At 45.3% G+C, this 16,012-nt stretch overlaps 2 protein-coding genes across 8 annotated transcripts in view; one reads left to right on the plus strand and one right to left on the minus strand.

Annotated features, from left to right (window-relative positions):
* Positions 1-16,012, plus strand: part of IDUA (alpha-L-iduronidase) — a 95,260-nt gene that overhangs the window by 73,799 nt on the left and 5,449 nt on the right. For 5 of the 6 annotated variants that reach the window (XM_038401907.2, XM_043514250.1, XM_043514249.1 and 2 more), the window contains one exon: positions 1,671-3,154. The exons of the other annotated variant lie outside the window; for it this stretch is intronic. In XM_038401907.2, the coding sequence (XP_038257835.1) occupies positions 1,671-1,771 (101 nt within the window). In that variant the 3' untranslated portion in view covers positions 1,772-3,154. Of the gene's footprint in view, positions 1-1,670; positions 3,155-16,012 lie in introns of those variants that run through there. 6 annotated transcript variants of the gene reach the window in all.
* LOC119855591 (purpurin) overlaps positions 5,978-16,012 on the minus strand; it is a 47,096-nt gene continuing 37,061 nt past the window's right edge. The window contains exons 4-6 of one of the 2 annotated variants that reach the window (XM_038401911.2): positions 13,986-14,098; positions 9,849-10,061; positions 5,978-7,986 (exon numbers count right to left, since the gene is read on the minus strand). In XM_038401911.2, coding sequence (XP_038257839.1) covers positions 7,976-7,986; positions 9,849-10,061; positions 13,986-14,098 — 337 coding nt within the window. In that variant the 3' untranslated portion in view covers positions 5,978-7,975. The remainder of the gene's footprint in view (positions 7,987-9,848; positions 10,062-13,985; positions 14,099-16,012) is intronic. The other variant, XM_043514260.1, reaches the window with a different exon arrangement.

The raw sequence follows: 16,012 nt of genomic DNA on the forward strand, positions 1-16,012 counted from the left end.
GGGTGTTCTCCCAGTCAAACGTCCTACCTTTATGCCACACAGGGGCCATGACAGAGCAGCGCAGGTGATGGATTCTGACCCTGGACAGTCAAGTGGTGCAATCCCACCGTGATTTTTTTCACAAAAGTGTCTTACAGCCATGATTCTGCCCTTCCACCAAACAGCAAGCCAAAGCTTTTCCCTCCCCACGGAGTCTGAACAACCAGCTGGAAAACTGGATGTGGGCTCAGATCTACGTGCGCTGCCAGTGACAGGCAGGGGGCTGAACACAACATAGCCTCAGCCTTCCCATGGCTAAACGAGAGACCACATACAGCCCTAATGAGATCAGGGCTGCTCCCTGCGAATCAGGGAACACGGCTGTTGAAGTCAACAAGCATTTGGCCAAAGTAAGGGATAAGTGCTATAGCAGGGGTTCTCAAACTGGGGGTCAGGACCCCTCAGGGGGTCACAAAGTTATTACATGTGGGGGGGTCACGAGCTGTCAGCCTCCACCCCAAACCCCACTTTGCCTACAGCATTTATAATGGTGTTAAATATGTAAAGAAGTGTTTTTAATTTAAAAGGGGGCCGCACACAGAGGCTTGCTATGTGAAAGGGGTCACCAGTACAAAAGTTTGAGAACCACTGCTACAGCAACTGACTGAGAGAAAGAAGCTGAAAACAATGTAGGATGAATATCTATAATACAGAGAGCTCCAGACCAAGTTTCTTGACTCAACTGCACATTCTTAGTTACATTAATAAAAACTGATCAGATTTGTATGGAATAGAGGAGAACTTGGTTTCTGAGTGATGTGCTCCAATGAGATACAGAGCCATCAACTGGAAACAGCACATCATCTAGTACAACCAGTGGCATGCCATCTATGTATTCTATGCATGCATTGCGTGCCACAGGACTAGCTGTGCTTGTGGGATGATTCTCTCTGGCCCCCGGAACACGCATGCAAGTGGTTACACTTTGCATGCCCGTGTAGAATTGCATTCCTTGCTGAAAAAATCACGGCTCGCCACTGAGTATGACACACTAAAATCAGGTGCTTTTTCAAATACAAAAGGCTGTGTTAGGGCAGTGTTAAAGTTGCACAGATAAGCACAAAGAAAGGTAGTGTCTTAACGAAGACCCCAAGGGCAATATGAACTGTTGCAAATAATGTTACCCATAGGATGTGTAGCTTTATCCAGTAAACTCTGCATTTCGACAGAAATAATTCCCCTCTGAACAGCCTAGCTACCTTTATGTTGCTGGAAGGTTGGCTTATGCCTTACCTGGCTTATCACTGCCATCTTTTTGCATTTAACTTTTCTCACGTTTTTTAAAGACAATCCACAGCTATTCACTTCATCCTATGTAAAATCGGATCCTCCCACAGATCTGCCTTTGGATAGGGGAGATATTTGGAGTCGCTGGGGAAAGTACTACACTTAACTTCCTCAGGATGATCAGTTACAGCTGGCAGTAGACCTGGCCAAGTACATGGGCTGGGAACAAAGGAGCCACACTTACCAAGTATGTAGAACTCCTATTAGAAGCCAGCCCCCTGTCACATCCCCATTCCATCCCACCAATGTGTCTCTCACAGGAATAGTGATGGTCCCAGCCCCTCTGAGCACACAGCAGATGTTGGTCTTCTGCAGTGACTGCACTTTAACATTTTTGTTGGCAGGAACCAAGGTCTCGGGCTTTTACAGAGTGCGTGCCGTCGACTACTGGAGCAAGCCAGGCCTCTTCTCCATTCCTGTACAGTACATTGAAGCTCTCACATGAGTGCAAAATTGTCCAACAGCCAGGAGAGAAATCTGCATCTGGCTTCAGCACATAGCAGAGTACAGTTATGGTGCTGCAAACAACAACCCTATGATGAAACCCCAGCCTCACAATAAGGGAATTAGTGGGCTAGCCTACAACATTGCACTCCTGTTCTTGCTGCTAACCCTTTGGAGCCTTGAAGACAAGTATCATCCCAAACAGTGTTTAAAAGTGAAGAAGAAATAACTGGGCCTTGGCCTGGCCTCTTATATGCTGGTGGATCTCGAGTGGTTGCAATAGAGCTAGTCCACCCGAATGCTGGGGGTAACAGGAGCCTGGTGTCGAAGTATGGAGTCAGAGCCAATAATTCATGCCCCTGGGCCAGGAGGACAGTGTTCTCCTGTGAGGGGAGGTGCGGCTGGGACTGAATTTCCTCACCGGCTCTGCAGTACTGGTTGGATGTGGGATACTGGCTGGCTGGGCTCCTGCTGGGCTGAATGTTGCCCAATGAGTGAACACAACAGCCTCTTCTGCCCTCCTAGGGCTGGAGTTCTTCTCCCTGGCTCCCAGGGATTAGTACAGTCCCTTTCCCTGGAGGATTCTGGGACATCAGTGTCCCTCTATAGCAGGGAGTACAACGTTGCTCACCCTTTGTGCAGCAGCTTCCAGGTAGCCATTTGCTCACTCTTGGGCCCATGCCTGCATGAGCAAAGTCCTTCTGCCTCAGGGGGCCACAGATACCTTCCCCCCGCCCAGCAGGACGTCACCAGCATAGACCCTGGCCTCTTTCATTCTCCCTTTTGCTCAGAAGGTTCAAGCCACCTTCCCTCACTGGATGTTCACCCCCACTGGTCTTCTCAGGCCCCATCTTGGTCCCTCACAGCAGGGAGCCCCATAGCGCCAGCTCAGACCTGGGTCCCTGGAGATCTCATTTCACCTTCCTTTACACTGCACTTTTAAATCCTACTTCCCTCTTCCCAGCAGGCCTTGCTTCCTTCCAGTCACGTGCTCATACTGCTGACTACAACCCCCAGTGTTCCTTGTCTTAAACAAACCAAGGCCTTGTGACAGAAATCCTGAGCCATGGCTATACTCATGCCAGCAAAATGTTTGTTAAAGAGGATCTAGTTAGAGGGTTTTATAAATTTATCAGATTTGGGCATTACGTGCTTTTGTATGTGACAGATGGCTGGTAATGGACATGTTTTAACTAGAAAATGTACACTTGGAATGGTGTATTTTGCAGTATTTTACAGCAGATTATAGCCTCACACAAAACAAAGGAGTCATGAATATTAAGCTCAGTAGAGCTGGGCAATAGTTGTCAGATTAAATTTTTTCACCAAAATACCAAAAATGGGTATTTGGGTCAAACAAAATATCACATGAATTCGTGTCAAATTTCTCAGATTGTTTTGGTCAGAAAAGAAAACAAACAAACAAAAAAACCGAACATATTTCAAAACAAAACATTTTGACTTGGATTCAAAACAACTTTGTTCTGAATTTTGCTTCAGTTTTATTTAAAAAGGTAAAAACTCCAACAAAACAAAGTGTAGTTTGACTTTGATCTGAAAGATTAGCTTGGTGTGGCCCCCAAACTGAAAAACCTGCTACTTTGCACAGTTCTAGGTGAGACATCTGTGCACATGCTAATGACTGTTTTATAACTCAAAGTGCTTTGTGGGTTTAATCTGGCCCCTCATAATTGGAGCACTTTGTATTGTGTTTTCGAAGTACTTAGAGAGGGAAAGATCACTGCAGTGAAAAGAGCTAGACTATTTTACAATGGAGGAACAAGCCTCTGTTATGAACATATTCTCTGTGATGATATAAAATACCTCGCCAGCATAACAAAGCATGCATACTTGAATTGCAATATAAAATCAGCTGTACAGTAAGTTGGAGGAAGCATTTGGCATTGTGGATTCAAGGGTGATTGGTCCACCTCCACATCTGAGTGTCAGGATTGTGTCACTGCCATCAGCAATCCCCCCAACAGCATCCCCGGATATGTGTTTTGTATCGCTACTTCATTGATTATAGGCCTAGGTAACAACCACTAAGATGGAGTTAAGATGGTTGAGAGCAGAGATCATGTATTCCTTGTACACGATAGGTTGCAGGACCTCTACTAGCAGGTCAGACTCTTGTACAAGATATGGACTGGCTACAGCACTTCCACCATGGAGAGAGATACCAGAGATGTGTTCTTTTAAGTATACAATGCACTGCCAGGTCTGGCTGTTCCCAGCTCAGGAAAGGTATGTTACACATGAGACCACCTAGTAGCTGAACATTATAATACTATGTAAGCATTCCATCGCCGTAGATCTCAGTAATTCAGAGGAAAATATGCTATAGGGATGTTGTACGTATTCCCATACAGATCATCAAAACCAGAAAAGAGAGTTACCATTAAACTTAAAAGAAATCCAACAATGTTAATGCATAGAAATGCAGAGTTAAGGCACCTTAATTCTGCATCCTGAAGTGAGACCATGCCAAGGGGGAAACTTTTAGCCTTCAAAATAAATTATCTTATCAGGGGCCTCAAGCACTACAATACCTTAATCAAAGTAGGCATTAGCCATGGTTTCTGCTGAAGGAGAATTTAAGTTAAGAATAGGGGGGAACTGACACTGAAAAAAACTAAAGTGTCGCTCATGCACAAGAGTTCAGTGAGTTAACTTCATGGGAAGCTAGAGGAGTCTGACAGGGCAAAATTAAAGTTGAGTGGTTGCCCTAACTATGCACTTCCATACCTTAAAATACTCCTGCCTCTTCCTTCTTGCCATACACCTCTGTGTGCATACAACCCAAATCCCTCCCCCTCCTGCACCTCTAGCTATACATACTTACACCCAAATATCCCCCCTCCTGCCTGTATGACCACTTGAGTAGCTCTGGAAGCTTTTGAAAAGGTACTTAATGATAAGTTGCCATTGTTTTCCATAACTGAAAGCTTGTCATGAAGAATGGCCCACATTCCGAATGGCCATTCATTGTTTTCAGCATGAGCAAAGCAAGATCTGTCGGGGGGGGGCTCCTGTGCTGTGGCAAGTTGGCAAGTCCGTGACGATGAAATGGCAGCCAGTTGGAAAGAGGGCAGTTCCCTCTCGTATCTCTCAGCCTCTGCTGACCAAGAAATAGAATTCTAGGAGCTTGGCTGTAATCCACAGATGGAGCAGCTAACACTTCTCAGACTACTCTAGTTCAATGGGCAAGTGTCTTTCAAATCCTTAGCTAAATGCCAAAGCATGTGTATAATGCCATAGGCTGGTTCAGTGTTTATAGGAAGGCTGGCTTAGCCAGTGCATTCCATAGGATGTTTTTTCTTTATAAGTTCTGTAATAATGAAACTATTATGACGTTCCCATAAGGATCCGTCACAGGCTCCCGTTCTTCGAAATTCTATCCTGAACTGTTACTCTAGTATTTCCTCCATCCTATACACTGCTAAGAGCTGTAGTGAATTTCCCCTCCCCCAGTGCTTCCTGGCTTATAGACATGGGGGATTCCAGGAACGCTGAGCCCTGAATGGGAGTTGCAGGTGCTTAGCAGCTCTGAAAGCTCAGGCTTGGAGTTACCATACTTCAAACATACTGCTGTAGCTTTTGCTGCATGGAAAATTTCAGCCCAGGTGAGTAAAATGTAAAAGCACCGAAAACAGGCTACTAAAATGGGAAGTGTCCAGCAACCTTCACCATAGGCATTGCTACCCACTCTTCCTATAATGCTTTTTATTATGTAGGCTCCTGCTGGGGAATCCCTGAGCCCCCAGGATGGTGGCACTCATATTCCTCCCTCCCCAGGGCCTCAGTGACTCACCATAGGAGCAGTGGGTGCGAGGTTCTTTGTGCACAGTGCCTTCACCTGTGACAGACAACCACTGTGATTTGTAGGACATTCCGGTTTATCGTGAGGGGGGTATCAAAGACAATAGAGAAGGATAAACAATGTTTGATTCTTGTAAAGGATGGGGATAAATTAAAAGACTAGAAAGGGAATTGACTCCAGGATGTCAAATAACTGACCCATCCCATTGCACTCTGAAACATGCCCACTAACAATAATCCCAGTCTCCCCCTCCCACAGGCTTAGATGGCTGGTGGAGCTGGATGTGAAGGGTGGGTGTCCCTTGCTGGGACACTGACATCCCCTTGCTTCTGACTGCAATGGCCCCCTGGTGCCTCAAGTCCTGGCCCCTGGCATAGGGGGTCTGCAGGGCATAGCGGGCACTCAGTGCTCACCGGTGCAGTTGAGTGTTGGGGCTCAGTTGCTGCTTGGGAGATGTAAGTAATGCCAGTCACAGGACTAAACACTTGGTTCTCTCTCCCTGTCTGCTGAGGTAGTTCAGTGTTGGTGGGATTATTTATCTGCTTAGCAGATTTGTTAATAAAGGGACTTGTGATAAATTGCATTTGTTTCTCCAGTGCCCCTTAGGTCTCTTATTCTAATACCATTGGTGATAATTTTCCAGGTGCTGTAGCTGTGTAGGAGACTGAACTCTTACCAACCACTGGAGTCTAAGAAATTAATCCATACGCAATACACCAATTGGGCCATACCCAGGTCCTAATTATGTATGAGCATTAAAGTTCCCAGTTTTCCAGAAGGTGGCATATTGGTCCAAAGGTCTTCACCAAAGGCTAAACTTCCTTTAGTTAAGACTTTACTTGTCTAATCAATTGAGATGGAGTCCTAAGTTGACACAACTCATCCCTGATACTACCTTAAAGGACAGAGAGGTAATTAGTAAGGTGTTAAATCATTCCACTGACTACTGTATTAGTCCAGCATGACCAGATGGACTGCGTACATTTATTCAGAACACGCGACAGTAGTTTACATATAGGTTACTAGTGTGTATCTAAATTGTTTGCCGGTCAGTGGTATCTATGCATTTCATACTCCGGTTTTCATACTGCCCATAGCTATAAACATGACCTTTAGCAATCTTTCTCCCCTTCCTGACAATTGAAGACTCCTTTTGGAGGGCAGTGAGCAGACTGCTATCCTCAACTAGCATACGTCTATTATAGCTAAATATCAGAGGCAATGCAGACTAGAGGCTTGGGGAGAACAAACCGCTTACCCTTTAAGGAGAGCTCACCACATTCCTGGTGCACTATCCACACTCAAGCTAGAAGAGCCTTTAACAGGAATTTATATGCTATTTGCAACCAAACTTTTCCCCAATTGTTCCCAACTGCCAGCAAACTTAAAAATCAATCATTTGCCGAGCGCTAGGCAGTGCCAGTATTTTACCATGCACTTTGATTTGGCTGCAGTCTTATCCCAAGTAATTACTAGATGCCCTTGCTACAGGATTGCATGAGTCAGCATAACGTGGTGGTATATCAAGTCAGTGGGCTGAGCTTTCTTCACAGAAAACCACTAACATCTGAGGATCAGTCATGTCCCATGGAAAGGGAATTGTGTGACTGAAAAATGCCTTTTCAGCCACCGCCCCCCGGTCTTCCTAAGAGGAACGGTATACTACCCATTACTTCTCTGACTCTCTGCACAGACAAAAGCAACTCCTTGGCACAAAACCTATTGTTCCCCAGATGATGAGACAGGAGGGTGGAGGAAGGTGGTGGGAAGAAGAATTTTGATACCTAGTGTTAGGACTAGTAGCCAGGAGCTTGGATCAAGCAGCTGCACAGGGCTTTGATGAGGCTGCGCTTGTTCAACCCTTAAGAGGAACCAGGGATTCAGTATTCTGAGCTTTTAGGAAGCCAGCCTCTCGTGTGATCCCATATTGTGTTCTTAGTTTGAATTTGTTTGATGCCAGTTGTCTGACTAGAAATACCCAGCACAATGGGACCCCAACCCCAATTGGGGCATTCAGCACTAATATTTACTAGCAGTAAATGTTCTACCATATTAACTTGGAATGAGAGGATCACACTGTATCAATCTCACATCAGACTTCTTGGCCCATCAGGCTTTGTTACTTACAAGTTAAAATAGGAGGCTAGGTTAAATGAGACAGGCAGTAGATAGCAAAATTCATGTTTAGAGGTTTCTTTAAAAACATTTCACATTAACGTTATTCCTTTGAAAATTGCAGTTGGGTTACAAAAAAAATAACATTTTAACATGTTTTTCAGGAAAAAAACATTGGTCCAAACTATTTGATTTTTAAGAGAATGACAACTTCAAGACCCAGAGATCTAGTTTCAGGTCTTAAAATAGGATCACAGGTGTAATTCCTTAGCAGGCACCTGCAAAAGGAAGGAAAGAAAGAAAGAAAACTTTAGTTCATTTTTTTCCATTCCTTGCAACTAAATGTGTGGAATCATCACAGTGTTCTGCTACATTTCTAATCCTTAGTTCAGCTACAGCTGCAGAAATTTGGGGGTACTCATAAAATAGAGTTCAGAGTTAGTGTCCAAAACTCTCACTTGCACTGTCTGGATCCTGCTCTGTGCATGTCTTTAGCACATAATGTGTTAGAGCAGTCCTTAGCCACAAATGGCCATAACCTCAGCCTAGTATATTGATTTAGCACCAGACATCCTGCCCAATAACCAGTGCCCCTTTCTCAGCCACAGCCAGCAATGAGCGTACGTAGCCAAAAGCCTCTGGGTCAGCTCTTTGGGTGAACCCAGCTAACACTTCCCTGCTTTCCTGCTGCATACCCACAGCTTGTTTCTGTTTGTTACTCGACTCACAGCTGGGCAGCTTAACACTGTTACAAAATTTGAACATGCAGACTTTACTCAGGCAAAATTCCCGTTGACTTCAATAAGAGTTTTGCCTGAGTAAGGACTGTAAATCAAGATCAGGCCCAAAGATAGCTCCTTACTTTGTGACTGAATCAGTCCTGTGACTGTCAGTTAATGAAGCAATACATGTTGGGACCTGTACTCTCAATGAAGCACCTATTTTTAAGAGGGAGCTGGTTGGTCCCCCTCTATTTAGGTTATCTAACACTTTCCAATTTAAGAGATTCTTGCATCCTTCTGAATGGAGAGCTCTTACCCACTTCATTGTGTGCAGCAGACCTTTGAAAAGCAGGACGGGAATAACTCTCTGGCTACTGAAGTACCTTGTCTTCAACCTGTTAAGCTTTCTGGGGAGATGAACTGCTTGCCACCTTTATATTTTCAAGAAGAGTTTCTGACAGCAAGCCAAAATAACCCAACCCAATATTCTGGAGAGCCAGGTCTGCAGCACACACTGAGCTGGGAAGGGCCAAGACCTGCCAGAGCAGGACTTTGTAGGGCTGGGAGGAGGGAAGTGCGCAGAGCTGGGCTTCCTCCCCACTCAGCACATTGCCTCAGTAGCCCATGCACTACACATGGGTTAGTAAGTCCCACACCTCTGGTGGAGGGCGAGTAACCAAGCCAGGCTTCCCGACCAAGAAATACCCCTGCCTCCAGCACATGGCATCGAAGGGCCAGTTTCCCCACCCCATGGGCAATGTATGGGGCTAGAACTTCCCCAGCTCAAATGACAGAGAACTAGGTGAGGCTGCTCCCCAAGCACCCTCAAGATCCAGCACATGACTCATTAACACACCTGGAGAAACGGCCATCTCTTCCTGCCAGCTAATGCGGTTAGAAGCACAGCTCTAATTATAGCAGTCTGTGCTGAAGGTTAAGGCTTCAAACCCTGCTGGCGCCTCACAATGGGGAGAGGCTATTAAGTACTGGATTCTGTTTCTACCTTTTTGCTTTGTACAGACAAGGAGTTGCAGCTAACTTAGAAGGACTTTATTTAGGTGCCCAAGTCAAACACTTGAAAGTTAGGAAATGCCAGACTTCCCGTTGCCCAGGCAACCTTAAATCTGTCCTTTTGTAAGTGTCCACTAGGATGGTCTAATGACATGACATCCTGTTTTTCCACAGCATATCAGCTTCATTACTGCATAGGATGGGGATGAGGGGCAGATTTAAGTTTGCACAACCATAAATCTGGCATTTTTAACTTCTAAGTCTTTCACTTTGCAGCCTCACTCTTACTTAATATTGCACACAAAAGTGCTGTCAAAAGAACTGTTAATTAGGTTGCAATGACTTCGTTGTATTAGGAAATATGCATCTGATTCTTACAGTAAGAGTCTGTTAGTATCTTAGCGTACCTGTCTGCAACACTGGCTGGAACTGGCCAGACATGCAAATCTCTTCCTGCTTCTGTCGCACAATGCGCTGAATGGCTGGTGGGAGCCCATGAGGGTTGCGTGAGAAGATAAGGGAGTATCCATCATCACAAGTGCCATCCTCTTTCAGGCTGCGGCAGGCATAAGTAATGGCATAGTTGTCATAATCAGTGTCAATCACCCAGTAGTTGTCCCCTGAAATGTTAGAAAACCTTATTAGTCATGGCTGTAGGTAGCTACATAGGTGAAGATGTCTGAGCACTCCAATCCAGCAAACTCAAGCTTTACAAGAATCAGTGGTGGGAAGGCAAGTCAGCAAATTTCACAGTGTGTGCGCATATGTGAGTGTGAGTGAAACGACTGGAACAGATTCCCAAGGGATGAAGGGTTCTACCACTCAGAGTCCTGACATCTGGATGGAATGTCTTTCTGTGAGAAATGCTCCCGTTCAGCCAGGAATTGAGCTTGATGCAGTCCACCCCCTGATTAGCCTCTAATCTGATTAACAGTCCAAACCAGCCTCTTTCATTAATCCTAAAAGAGGAGTTTAAATGGAGACCAGGCACAAGATTTCAATGAGTTTGGATGAAATGGAGAGGTTGGTCATGTTTTCCCATTAGTCGTAAAATCCTCTATCTCAGCAGAAGCCGAATTATACAATGATCAATTCCAGAATTCCATGAAGAACTGCCCTCTCTCCAAATGACTGCCATCACCCATTGTTCTCCAGGGGATTGAAGGCACAGCTGCCCTCAGTTTGTGGCCATTTTGAGAAGAGTGCTATTGTAATACCCTCAGTTCTACCATTTGACATTATAGAAAAGTCAAAAGTGTTTTGTTTAAATTAGGAACAGCAGCAAGATGCAGATACAGCTTGTGACACAAGTCTGCCTTTATCATGTACACAGAGCCTGAACAGCAAGAATTCTAGTCCAAGAATTTACTTAAAAGTAATAAAGATTTATAAGACTGCCCCATTAAAACAAACTAATCTGAGAAAGGATTTGGTTTCTCCTTCTATGGATTAGGCCAGCTCCTGGAATTTTCTGTGCAATTCCACTGCAGGCCCACTAACTACTGATGTGGCAGCAGTGATTCTGTAATTAGGATGAGTTGAGTTTTGCACTTGAAGTGGAGTTTCAGCATAGAAGAAGAAGCTATATCTTCCCCTAAATTACAGCACTTGGCTGAGCACAGAATTTTCTGGAAATTTGCCCGTTAAAATGGGCCCCTTAAGAAATTTAGAATCCAGTGTCAGACTTGTTTGCCGCTAATAATCGTAGACTAGCCCATTTTAAAAAAACTTTTCAGTTAAAACAAACTGGAATCTTGAGTATATAGAGTTATATTTATTTTTTTTAGGTTCCATAATAATTTTTTTCTGTTCTCAGTGAAAGTTTCTCCTAAAGCAGAGACTGACGGGAACAATGGTAGGCGCAGAGAATTCAGTGAAGAACTGCCCTCTGTCAAAATGGCTGCCATCTCCTTAGACATGGTTGGCAGTTTTCCATTGAAAGGAATTTGCTGGAAAATTCAGTTCCTGCCAAATTGAAGTTTCCTATGGTAAAAGTTAGATTTTGCCAGAGTTTTGCAGTTTTCTAGTGGAAGATCAAAACGTTTAGTTCTTGGTTGATTTGAGCTGAGTACAAACTTTTCCGTTTGTTGAACCAAACTGTAATATTGGTGTCAAATCATCTTGACACTATGGCGTATCTGCATAAAGTGCGGCAGTGCCTCATGGGAGTTGTCCTTAGAGTGATTCATGTCCCCCATTCCCTGTGGGCTGGGGCTCACTGACTAATTACATCTCCCATGATGTATCAAGATCTCTCCTGTGACCATGTCACGTGATGCTCCATTGGGGTCAAGGCATCAAGAAAGATGTAGTTCAGTCAGGGAGCAATGAGAGTACAAGTCATCCAAATGACAACTTCCATGAGGCAATGTGACAACTTAGCTTAATGTTGAACTTGTTCAGAACCAAATGTAACATTTTAATATTTCCATATTGAAATTTCAGAACTTCACGTTCTGCAAGACATTCTAACACTTTGGCTTTTCACTCTACTAGGCACAAAAAACAAATGCAAAATATCAATTTCCTGTGCAGTCGAAATTCTAAATTGTGCTCAGCTCTGCATGTTAATGAGATAGCATCTCTTACAGAAGAGGGGACACCATCAGGCAGCTATTGCTATTTCAGACAGCTATTGCTTCACTCATGTGGAGAACAATGGGAAATGGTGGCCATTTTGAAAGGGGCAATTTGACAAATTTTGCAGTGATGACAAGTGGCAAATATTGTGATTAATCCTAAAAAAAAAAATCTCTACAAAAGGTACCTGTTGCACCAGAGCAACTCCACAGGTGTATCGGGGGTAGGGAAGAGAAATTAGAGTGTGTGTATAGGATAACAGAGAGAGTGGAGTGCAAGAGGTAATATTTTCCATTTAAAAAGCAAGGAGATTCCCAGATGAGCAACATAAAAATGTAGTTAAGGTTTAGTACTTATCACCAGTCTAGGGAAACTGCATTGCTGGGCTGTTATTATCTCCAAACCGAGTGTTATGAGCCCACAAAGTTAACACTGAAGAAAGAAATCTGAACATTTTTGGGTATGGAAGTGCACAGTTAGGGCGCCCAAACAACCTTATCCCTGCCCGGTCATGACACTGTGAGGGGGAAATAATGAAGAAGTGTAAATTATCTAGAAAAAATAATCAGTTTAATCTGGGCCCACAACCACAGTTAAGGCAAAATAAGTTTGGTATGGTGTCACTACAGCACATGAGCATTTCTGCTGAAGGAAAAACTTTCAGTTATGGAGAGTAACAGGGAAAAAGGGACAATTAATCCTAGCAGAAAAGAAAAAAGAAAAGAAATGTAACCTAGGTGGGCAATTAAGGGAGCTTTAATTCTATGGGAAGTTTAAAGGGTCTGTTGGTAGAGTGCAGGGTGTCTGGCTGCCCATGCAGTACAGTTATGGAAATACACGCTGGATTTCTTAATAACTCAACCTTATCTGAATTTCCTAAGTCGATAACACTTGGTCTTGGGATAATTACAATATCCCTGCAATTTAGTTTAACCTAAGTTAGTGATATGTCCTCTCGCCTTAACTCCATTTCATCCTGGGGTGTGTGTCTGGGAATATATCACAGGTAGACCAGCTGTAATGACTATATTAATGTTGCCTAACACTGTCTAGGTTTTGAGTTTTTCTAAGATGTTGCCCCTGTTTTTACAGCTTTGTTCTTCCATCCAGGATGTTTTGATGTAATTTATTTACCAGTGCACTAGAAAGATATTCCTTCAGCACTCACTAATGGGGAATCCTGTCCAGCACCACAGCTGCAGAGAGTCCTCTGGCAGGAGAAGGGACATGGGTGGTGCCTGCAGGAATTAGGCAGGTGTATACACCTGGCTGGCACAAAAAGTTCCTGGGGAGTGGGTCTCAATCCCGAGGGCAGCTAAGGGACAGCCATACGATTTTCCTCCCGTCACCACCCACACAGCTACTTTGGCCAGCTGCTAGTATGAGGATATGGGGGTAAGTGTCAAATCCCTCTCCCACTGCACAGCTCAAGTTATCAGGCTGTGCATGGGGAAGGCCTGCAGAAGCTAACAGGAGCAAGCACACCTCCGACTCCTGAAAAGCATCATTTCCCAAGTCCAGACAGCCCAGAACTGTATTGATACAGCTTTGTGCTGTGACCCACATTTGTAAAATAGATTGGTAATAGTTTGGTCCTTAAGGGAGTCTCTGGCTCGTCTCTTTTTGGGAGGTAGAGAGCTCTCTTTTATTTGGAGTAGGTTTCCCAATCATATTTTGGGGAGGAGGGGTTGGTTATGGTAGAGAAGCTCTGTGGAGCAAGGATTTGCAGTGTTCTCCAAAGATCAGCCTCTGGCGTTGTCTCCCAAAGTAAATTCCACAGCCAGATCCCCCTGTTCAACAATGCTTGGTCCCCAGCTCTCACGCACTTCACTCTAACCTGTGTGACCTGCAGTGTCCCACACGAGTGCAACGGTCTTGGCAGCTCATCCACTGAAATACATAGGCCTCAACACCAATGAGCTACAAACCAACACAGCTAACCAAAGGTGATGAAATTCACTCACCTCCACTGGACAAGTAGCTTGCCAGACCTTGGTAACTCATGTACATCTTTGCTGGAGTGGTGGGGTCTGGGACTGTGTACTGAGCAGCCATATCAGCACAGATCATCCAGAATCTGAAACAGAAGCAGAGATACTGAGGATGGGAATCTACAGTGTATGTTTCAATGCACAAAATAACAGCCCTGTTCATGACTCGTACAGGTACCTGACTTAATTCTGACAGACTTAGCAGGGCCATGGGCACTGTTCCCATTTCAGAATAGTTCATCATTAAGTAAAAGCCACTCCATGTCCTAGCACAGTGCTCCTTTCCCAATCGCGACGCAGGAACGAGTTGTGGGCTACACAGATGCAAGTGCAGAGAGATGATGCATCTCCTACCCACCTCCACACCGCAGAGTAAGTCGTGTGCATCTAGAAATGGCAGGAAATGCATTCCGTGTATTGGAGTATGGCTAAGACAAAATTAGACTCCCACTGTGCTACATGCCACTGAGAAAAATAGCAGTAAGAGTCGCTGTTCAAAGAGTGTAACTTCTTCCTATAGACAAGATGCTCCACGCCTGTTCATACAGGATTCAAGCAGGCAGAGGACAAGGGTGAATGGCAATATATATACAGGGCATGGTATAGGGTGCAGGCAGCTCTTACAGGCTCTCAATCATTCAAAGGGATATCACTAGATGGTTGGTTTCTGCTGAGCGTCATAAGTAGTGTCTCTCAATGAGGAATTTGAGGGTGGGGAGGGTAGCAGCCTTGTGGACTAGTTTAAGACAGGAATTCCCTATATAAGGAGAGCCATGAAAACAATTCCAGTATGCTATAGGAGGAATGAATTACTGGAGAGTGAAGGTTGGTATGGCTGGCAGAGTGGGCACCAGAGATGTGATCTCATAGAGAGGAGCATTGAAAATGACCAGAAGCTGCATTTCTTCTCTGGCTCCCCATTTTCCACACTGAGCTCCGGTGGGGGGAGATTTGGCCAGCGGGAGTGCTCTTGTCCGCTACACCTCGCAGAGCCTGGCGAGAGCAGGCTGTTGCCATAGTCATAGAATCTCAGGGTTGGAAGGGACCTCAGGAGGTCATCTAGTCCAACCCCCTGCTCAAAGTCGGGAGAGGCGACCGGACAGTCAGATTCTGCAAGTGAGAGGGAAGAGCAGGAGGATGTGGGGTACAGGAGGAGGAGCTCGGAGGCCTGAGCAGCGCAGGAGGAGCAAGTCATGGGGAGCACACTCGTCTGGGGCTAGCTCAGCATGCAGAGACCGGCTGCAAGTCACACCATTCTCTAGGGAGGTCTGGCCTTCCTGGGGAAAGGTAGCTAGCGTAGTGCTTTGATGCCAGGCAGGGCCATATTACAGGGTTCACAATGAGTGGAGATGTGCCACTTGTACCCACCCCCTGCAATCTTTGCAGAGGCCCTTCCCCCAGGTGTCACCTCAGCCCTGACAATCAACAAGGTGAGAAGGAACAGATAGATCCCTCCCAGGACAGACCCCTGGGCAGATGTCAAAGCTTTCATCCCACCATATCACTCCTCTTGGTTGCTCTTCACATGTCCGTGCAGCTATCACAGGGTGTCCAAGTGGGCAGTGGAGGCTGACCAGGACCAAGAATGGGGACAGTAGTGGTCAGATGGGGAAAGCAGGGTAAGGAACTTGCAAGAGCCAAGAGACTGGACAGCCAAGGCCACAGAGCGGGTTCCAAGTCACATTCCCTGCAGTTCAGACCCAGGGCAGATACCTTGGCTTTACACTCCCCTCCCCCCACCCCATACACGTTCTGAGCAGACGAGGTGTTGGGGAGGGTAACTGTCCTCTGCCAGCTACAACAGGTTGTATCCTCCCTACTACATGCTCTCCCCTGGTTTTCCTTTCTGCTGTGCACCCATCCTTTTCTTAGTGGAGGTGCCACCTCAGAGGGGAGTAGGTTTTACTGCTCATTTGCGCAGGAATTAATGGCCACCATGCAAATGGCTGACTTGTACTAGCTTTTCCCCTGGTTTGCTGCCAGGAACCCCCTGACTAAAC

This window comes from Dermochelys coriacea, chromosome 5 (genome assembly GCF_009764565.3).
Source record: "Dermochelys coriacea isolate rDerCor1 chromosome 5, rDerCor1.pri.v4, whole genome shotgun sequence".
Classification (NCBI taxonomy): domain Eukaryota; kingdom Metazoa; phylum Chordata; order Testudines; family Dermochelyidae; genus Dermochelys; species Dermochelys coriacea.